The following is a 9,552-nucleotide window of genomic DNA, read 5'->3' on the forward strand; positions in this document are numbered from 1 at the left end:
GAACGGAAAGAGGTACTTCCGAAACCGGAATCTGGGAACCGATATAATCGAAGTTGGTTCGAGAAAAGTGACTGGGATCCATTTTTGAGTCTATTACTACAATCTTCGGTCATTCATCAAAAACCGAAGAACAAACAAGAAAGCCATATTACCGTCTACTGACAATGGCTACCGATTAGAATAGTTTCGAGGCAAGTTAAGACATTTTTTACGTGTTTTGTTTCGCCGCTTCAAGTGACGGTATCCAATTTTCAACACACATCACCATATAATTCCGGAACCGGAAATCGGTTTAGGATGAAGCAGTTTTGTATGAGACTGTGATACCTTTCATTTGAATCTAAGTTTGTTGAAATCGGTCACGCTATCTCTGAGGAAAGTGAGGTAATAAATTAAAATAAATTTTTTTCACTTATCACTCTGTAATTCCGGAACCAAAAGCCGGATTCGAATAAAATTCAGGAACTTTGTGTGGGGTTACAAGACCTTTCATTTAAATGTAAGTTCATGACAATTGCTTCAGCCGAGAAAATTGTGTACAAAAAAGTGTTACACACACACACACAAACACAGACATTTTGCGTATTCGACGAACTGAGTCGAATAGTATGTGACACTCGGCCTCCCGGGCCTCGGTTCAAAAGTCGGTTTTCACAGTGATTGCATAACCTTTCTAAATGAGAAAGGCAAAAATTCTATAAAGTCATGTACTAGAGGGCAGTTACAGCCTCCTCCTACTTATTCAGAACTATAGATACAAAACATCGTCATCGTGTCATACATTTCCTGTGGAAGAAATAACACAAATCCCACAGCATCTGGAAGATTTTAATGGAACTTTTTTTTCATTCAAAAAGAAGAAACAAGTTTTTGAGGTATAATTGTGTAGTCAAATACATATAATTATTTCTATTCGGTGCAGTATTATGTACGATTCAGACGATCCGGCTCCTTCCGTCATAGCAGACCCTGTCAGCTTGGAGCGATCTCAATCTTCAGTTCAGCAACGCCATCGCACGGCGTCTCATTCAACATGTCATGTCAATTGTATGGGTGCACAGCCCCGCTATTTTGGCGCGCACGAATTTGACATTTCTCTCCTCTACTTCTATGTATGAGATTCGATGCGGACTCACCTGAGGGCGACATGCTCGCAAAAAAGGATGTTGCCAATGATTTGTTCGGGAAATGTGAGAGCTGGATATCTTGTTAATATGATGTCTTTGGTCATAGTCAAGCTCCGTCACCGTCAACATCAATTACATGCATTCTTATGGAACCATTCACACGTAACGTCACCGTCACGGAACGTCTTGACGGACGGAGCATGTGAACGTTCCGGTAAAGAAAGTATTAAACTAATTTTGACGGAAGCTGACGTTCCGGTGATGGTGACGGAAGAAGGCGGACCGTCTGAATCGTACATTATGCGAACAGCTCTTGAAAATGGAGACGACAGTCTCGATCATAGCAAGCTGATCTGTGTTTTGTGACATTCGAATAATTAATGCATTTGTCTGATAGTTTTATCTCAATTTTCAAATATTACAACCCATAAGATCTATTGTATCGAAATTGTTCAAAAAGAAATTGTTGTTCCAAAGCAAGCCCATATTTTTGCTCTGTATTGATTTTTCGCAATATAAAATGACATCGACTGCTAAAAACAGTCTCCCGAAAAATGGGAACGCATCTCTCCGAAAACCTTGTGCTCCACAGGGGAAAAGCAACATTGACAACTCATCGAAAGGTTGTAGGCGTACTGCATACAAGACATCATCGGTGCTGTTATCCGGTGCACTAGAGTTTGGTTTGCTGGACAGTAAGACACGTTGGATGCCAATGCATAGGCTTGGCACTCTACCCAGTTATTTACGATCCAAGCGACCAGTAACGACACATGACTACTCTAATTCTACGATTAACCCGAAGAAACGACACAACAATATAAGCACTGAGACTGTAGAAAAGTTAGAGAAGTATACAAAATCAAAGATCATTCCAGAATCGGCGCAGTTAATGAACGAAGAACAGTCTGATACTTCTTCCATTGATCGGTGGCCTAAACTAAAAATGGCGAGTTCTTGTGCCAGAAAGAAACATATCTGGGCTTCAGGAGATACACCATATGAGGGCAACAATCATACAAAGTTGGACCAGAAAATTCAGCGACACGATGAAAAAACGTGTAATAAGAAACAAATTAATCGAAATCGAGAACTTCAACAAGTAGCAAAAACAGCTCAGGTTGGTAGATGGAATTCGAACAATGATTAGATTAATAGTATGAACTTTATTAGTTACTAATTATTAAAAACTGTGTCTATTCAACAGCTCGAGGCTTGTCTGAAGAGCCAACACTCGATTGCTACTTTTAGAGAATCCCTAGACCCGGAAGTGATGCAGGATCAAAATGAAACAACGAACGGTTCATGGGCTGGTCCTCCGCAAAAATATACAAAATCAACTCAAAGCAGTGATCCAGTGAACCTGATCGATGTTAGCAATGCTAGTGAAAATGAGAACATATTTAATTCCGAAACCTCAGAGAAGCTGGCAACGCAAGGTAAATTTAATCTTAAATGATCTAACATTTCATCGTGATATTATTAAAAAAGAAATAACGATTTTTCTATCAAATCCTGAGAAGACTTATACTACACACTCCTAAGCCATTGAAAGTTTTACTTTTGAGATGAACATTTTCAATTATCGTAGGGAAACTACTGCAACAAATTTTTATCAGTAATGCATTCGTAAATAACAATTCTCAAACAAGCCACATTGAATCACCTGAACATCCTGAGGCTACCCACGCTCGGTCAATGCTGGAACTTGAAAATTTGCGAAAAGATTACAGAATTCTCCAGCAAACGAAAAGCCTAGACGACATAATGTTACAGGTTCGTTCGAACCTGCTGGATTGTTTGGAATCTAACAAGGAATCGTTCAAAGCGCGATGTGAATTCCTGACCAAGTATGAGGATGTCGATGAGGTATGAGTTTCTAGATTTTGTTTTATCCGAATGAAGAGTCTTGAGCTGTTTAACAGTCACAGGTTCAAGAGTTCGATACGTTATTTAACACGGTTTCTGACAAGCAACGGGAATGTTGGGAGGACGAGAAAACTATTGCGGAAATTGAACACAAAATCCGAGAATTCAAAACCGTTCGATCGAAGTTGTTGGATATACTAAAGCATTTAAAAGGAGACAATCGAAAGATGTTGGGGATAATGTAAGTACGAAATAGTCTGGTTACAATTTCAATTTAAATGAACAAAATAATACGCTGTAATTATAATTGGTAATGCCCATCGACTCTCCAAAAATTTTAAGTTGAAAGGGTGAATAGCACGAAAAAAGGCAATTCTGCTAATCTCCTAAATTGAAGTGCAGCCGAAATAATCGCAGCGCTCATGTATTTTTCAATAACGTGTTATGTGCTTGTATTCGGTCTGCTTTTCATCAACTGTTTGCTTATGTCTACTAAAGATGGTCGGGTTAGCATTTTTTGAGACCCGAACCCGATCCGTATTCGATAGAAAATAAAAAACTTTTACTTGTAACCGATCCGAACCCGAGATTAATTTCTTCCAAAACCCGAACCCGACCTGTACCCCATAAATAAACTAAACATCTTCACCCGTACCCGACTTGAACCCGAAAAAAGTTCCAAAACACGACTCGTACCCGTCGAAAATAAAAAAATCGGCACCCGTACTCGACCTGAACCCGACAAACATATCGTTTGTTGTGCCCGAACCCAACTAATACCCGTCGGGTTCGGGTCGAGTAGCGTTTACACTATTGCTGGTTATACAGTTTACTGGCACGTCAGCAGCTGGCAATGTTTACACTATTGCTGACAAAATTTTAAAAAATGATTAAAAACTATGAAATATGTCTTTTAAATATTTAAATCATCATTCCAAGTTTTGATATTGAACCTCTTCATACGAACGAATGCTTTCAACTGAGAAAAACATAAAATACGTAGGAGATGTTCAATAATTTCATTCCGTCGCCATATTGAATTTCTTCACCAGCATCGCTTGCTAGCATGACATTTAGAATGTTCAGAATTTTTCATTCTGGCAACAACCAGCAGCTGGCAACCCTCTTAGAAAAAAACGTTCAACGGTGGTCCTTCGTTGGTCCAATACGTTGGATCATTGGTCCAATGAAAGTCCAATCAATCGTTCAACGGGAGGCCAACACAGAACCGAATGCCATTTTTTTCGTTCAACAAACCCGGCAGACAGAGGTCCATTGTTGAGCCATTTTTAATAGAAGGAGTTGGAGCCCCGTTGGACCAGTTTTACTGGAGAATTTCTGAAGCTTTTTTCACTTATTTTTTTAAACTAACATACCTGCACACTACTTCTGCTTCACGTAGAATATCAACAAATTTTATATGAAGGTAACACCTAATTTTCACACTATTTTTGTGGTCAGTTCGTCGAGCTAAATCGATTGGTATATGAGCGACCGGAGTATATGACTCCGAGCCTCGGAAAAATTTTCTAATGTTTGAGCGAATTCTATACTTATTTTTAATATTTATAAAATAAGGTAAAAAATCTAAAATTATTCTATCTAGAAGATGTACAATGCATAACACTGGCAAAACAATGCTGAAAGTATGGATAGAAGACGAGTAACTGGAATGTATGCAACAAGAAAGCCCCCATCTTCGGGTAGAGTAGGTCCATATAGAAAATAAAACAGTCTGTTACTTGATTATAATCTCTAAAAATTATTGGATCGAGTCGTCTATTTACCCTGATAATAATCCTTAAAAATTATTGGAGAGATCGTTGGCATAATCGATCGTTACCAAATTTCGTGTACCTAGGAGCCTCAAAAGTTTTATTGACTATTAAAAAACTTATGCATTAGAGCATGTTGAAGAGATGAGAATAATTCAAATAATACTGATGTTCTTAGTAGAAGCAAGGCTAGTTACAATCACGACACATCGAATACTCATCATAGTCAACTTCCGGCGCAGATATTTGGACAGGTTCAAAAATGGTTTCCTGGACTCAGCCGAGCAAAGATATCAATGTCGAAGTCGAGTAAGTTTTCGACAGAATGTAGAGGGAATCGGAAGAGCACTTGGTAATTATTCTGTTAAGTAATGGTTTTTTAAATGGTATTATTAAATGATGAGTTTGTTCATCTAAAAACTAGTGTTTAATTGTCCCAATCGGATAAAGTTCAGATCAGTTTCGTGGTTCCATGCAGTAGCATAAAGCCAAATCTGATAAGAACAACTGTTTGTTGATTAAATTGTCTCAAGAACGACAAAAGTCACTCAGTTATGTAAATTTAAACGTTTCTGGGGCGTTTATGGCCACGAATGGCTCACTTCGATATCCACAAGTGGATATGGTCTGCCTAATCAGGTACTTTTGTAACGAAATAGTACCGGTATTTAATTGCCAGTTTCGTGTAAAAAGCCGTTCGTCTTACATATTTAATAAGTTGTACTTTTTGTACGTTTTCATTAAAAATCGTTTTTTGACCACCTTAATGAATATTTTCAAAACAGCATGATAAAGATCCCGCGTAGAATTATTCGGATTAAGCTTAAAAGCATCGCTCTTTTTTTAGCAACATTCTCCAGGAATATGCGTCCAGCCCCTTGTTCCGCGAACCTTAGGAGGACCCGTAAACTATCGAATGATGTACCTTCATCTTAACTTTCCAGTTTTTGCCAGATGGATGAAACCCGGAACGGTTTACTGCTTTTTCATTGGCCAGAATCTCTCTGACAACTGCACAACTGGGATGACCCAAACAATGCATTTGCAATGCACCCCAGTCTTTGTGACTAGTTCCGTTCAAAAAGTCGAATCGCTGGGTCGTCGTGATCAACCTGTGGGACTGGCTTGGATTTTTCATGACAGATTGTAACGAAATTTTGCCCGTGAAAACATTACACTCTAAACTAGCTTTATTTAAAAATTGCATCAATTTTTAGTCATGCAATAAAAGTTATAAACAAAAGAAAATGTTACATTTAAGAAGATGAAGATTAAGTGTTCCAAAATTTCGAACGCCGGAGTCGCCGGACGATGACATGGGAAGAGGAAAATATCGTTACGACAATGGACAGACTCTCACCATCTGTAGATGCCAACCCTATTATAAATATGTTGGAGATTATGAAATTCCAATTCTCGGGAAAACTTGTGCACAGTCTAAGGGATTTCTCAAGAGTCTCACAGATGCTCAGAAGACGCGAGACTATTAAAATGAATGGTGTCGAATACACAATTAATCTATCTATCGTTTGTCGTATCATTTTGTGAATTAAAAAATGTTATGCGTTAAAAAAAACTCATGCCGAAGATTGTTTTAGACGACACTTTTTTAATTTCAGTGGATAAAAACACGAGACAATCATATGAACCATAATTTTATTCAATTATTTGGCGAGAACTAGCGCAGCTAGATGAGTAAACTACGTTTGCATTTCGTCTGCATCCGTGTTCAACGGTTCTTGCTGATCCCCACATCGGGAGAAAAAAAAACCCGTTACAAACCCCAAACTACGCCTAAATGGTGCACACCAACCGGAATGAAGGAGTACATTCTGATAAAAGACTGCCCAACAGAAGGGAGGAATATTTGTAGGGTTTTCCTTTTTTATGATGCGTGAATGAAATTTAAAGTTGTTTATTTTCAACTCCCTTCGTTCCGATGAGAGGGTGATTTAGGGTTTCCTAAAATTGAATGGAAGATTGATTAGCTTTACTGAATTTAGGTTGATTTAATTTTAAAGTTAATTCAAATGAATTTGCGGCGTTATGTATAATTTTATAAATAATATTAATGATACATGCCCGCATCGTCCCAAATATTGGTATTATCAGCCGTCACAATAGAATCGAAATGCTTCATTGGCTCCCTATGTGTATCGGTGCTCTCAACAAATCCTTCCGGAAAAAAACAAGCATACTTAACCGAAGATACATTTATTGGAACGATAGCCAGCACAAGTCACTCTAACAATGGATTAGAACGAAGCTAATAGACCGGAAAAAGTGATTTCTCTTCATTAATTCACTCATCCAACAAAGAGCAGAACCGTTGAGTCAAGAGAAAATTGGATGCAAACATAAATTTCCACTGGCCCATCGAGTACGAAAAAAAGAAGAAACCCACTATCATCACATAAAAAAGCGTTCCTTCTCGTCATCAGCCTTCTACATAGGCACGGATTGAGGGGAATAAGGGGCTAAATGCACTAGCATCAAGCTCGAAAAATCATAGCATATTTTTGCATTATCATACAATACGACCGTAGATGAGAGAGACATAAATATGTTTGATAAGTTATAAGAGAATGTACGTCTTATCCCTGCCACCCCTTCTACTAGTTGGTTGTTGGTTGGACCATAAATTCTGGTCCACTGAAATGTCACACATTGGTCATAAATTTTATCTTTATATGCACATTGTACAGGAGGTCCTTTTTATCGCACCCATACGTAGAGAGGAACATATAAAGACTAATCATCACAATGATGCTACAATATTCATTCACTGGTGCCGATCGGTTGCAGGACCGTTCATCCGGTAATCGAATCGACCGGTCAATTCTCAGTAGCTTTATTTTGTTCGGTTGAAGATGCGTTGTGACGATATGCTGACCATGAACCGCCCAAGTCATCCGTCTGGTCAACAGCAACAAGAACATCGTTAATCGATATGTAGAAGTAAAAAAAAAACTGTTGACGATATTCAACCCCATGTGGGAAAGATCAATATTGCGGCGTGGTCACCAGCAAATTCAATATACATAGGTAGGTGGGGTGCGTGGGTGGTTTATAAGAAGTTAATCACGTGCCCTTAAATGGTGTTTCCCCTTCCGACGAGACGTCCAGTGAACAAAAACCAGACTGTCCTCATGGTTTATGACCAGCCGCTTTCCGATTGTACTTTTTTTATTCATTTTCCACTTCGTCATCACATTATTTATTTGCTTTGATGCACACAACCCGTGCCGGTTGGGGTGGGTTTCTTTACATTAAGCAAATTGCTTCGATCGAACATTTTTTTTATCCTGTTTGTCGATCAAATTGCGATAAAATAAACGAGCGATGGCAGCAGCAAATGGTAAATATTTGTCGTTGTTGGTGTTTTTTGTTTGATTGCTGACTCTTGCAGCAGGATTAATTGAGCACAGCAAATGCCTTTCGAGCAAGCGTAAAACAATACTACCCCTAAAGTGAAATGAATAAATGGATAAATCAAACATTTACAGCAGGGAGATGTAATTGATAAAATCATCTTTGCGTGGGAGCAAATTGAGCGTGAGAACCAGAATCAATTATAGACGATCAATGCGAGTATTTTTTTTGCTGCTGATGAACAACATTTTTTTATTGTATCACGATTCTTCTTAAACGCAGGAAATGTCTATGAGTTTAGATGATGAGTTTTGTATTACATAAATAACTAATAAATATATTACATTTGAGCTTTCGTTAGGAGATTTTATTGAAAACTTTTCATACTCGCCTAAAAAAGGAAACGTGGTGTGCGGGTTTTTTCAACAAGTGATTTTTTTTTCACTGATAGGCTTTGGATGATGAGCTACAGGTCGCGTATCCCCGCTTGATGAATGGGGGTGGGAGTCAACTTACACTTCTTACAAGGTAATGAAGTTTTACACAGTCAGACCATATCGAGATCGATCGTTCACTTATAAATGTAAAAATGAAAATTGTTATGTTCTCTTAATCGATCACGGAGTGGATATTACTAATAGTGCTTGAAATAGGCAATAGTTCATAAGTGCAGTCTTATGCCTGGAATTGGTCACCGATTTGGATTTGTCCTGGGCTGGTGAATTTATTTCGAAAAGGAGAACTATTATTATCAGGAATAATAGAATTGAAATCTTATGAACTTTGAAGGAACTTTCAACGTTTCCAATCCAATTCGGTACCGGCACTGATGTTAGTACATTGCAATGATGACGAAACTGATTCGGACAGGTTCAAATGCACTCGGATCGGGGAAGGTTTGAATGGATCTAAATTTCTACAACTTTGACACAGATGTCACCTTCTAACTGAATGTGCTGAATGTGTGTTTCTGGAATAATACGGTTCACATGGACCAATTTATACCATAATACCTATTATTTCTATGTGAAGTACATTACAGGCAGTAATGCTGTCGATTGTAGAATACTTTGTAGTTTCCTTTTCCATTTCTTTCTTACTCTAACTTCATCACTTTTAGCACGTAATTACGATTAAGTTGTAGCATTTTGTGTAATGTTATTTCGAAATGTACCAGAAAATAGTTAGAGTGTAATGACGTGGCAATATCGCACAACGTTTTTGCGCTCCTAGTTTTGTTTCTGTAACGATGAGATCAGATTCTTTTGTTAGTTTGAACTGAACACACAGGCCATGTACGACCTGACAACTTTTGTAATTAAATAAACTTCAACAATAAATATAGTCTAGAAAAGTAGTCTACAGTTAATTCAGAAGTGGGATTCTACTTTCGCCGCTTGGAGAATAGA

General features: G+C 38.1%; 1 protein-coding gene across 1 annotated transcript; it reads left to right on the top strand.

Annotated features, from left to right (window-relative positions):
* Positions 1–1,550: 1,550 nt before the first annotated feature.
* On the top strand, positions 1,551–5,145 carry LOC131439159 (uncharacterized). Its single transcript, XM_058609853.1, has 5 exons — positions 1,551–2,247; positions 2,335–2,566; positions 2,719–2,996; positions 3,053–3,237; positions 4,950–5,145. Exons 1-5 carry the CDS (start codon positions 1,648–1,650, stop codon positions 5,125–5,127), a joined length of 1,473 nt encoding a protein of 490 aa, XP_058465836.1. The 5' UTR covers positions 1,551–1,647; the 3' UTR covers positions 5,128–5,145.
* The last annotated feature ends 4,407 nt before the right edge of the window (positions 5,146–9,552 follow it).

This window comes from Malaya genurostris, chromosome 3, assembly GCF_030247185.1.
Source record: "Malaya genurostris strain Urasoe2022 chromosome 3, Malgen_1.1, whole genome shotgun sequence".
NCBI classification, from domain to species: Eukaryota; Metazoa; Arthropoda; class Insecta; order Diptera; family Culicidae; genus Malaya; species Malaya genurostris.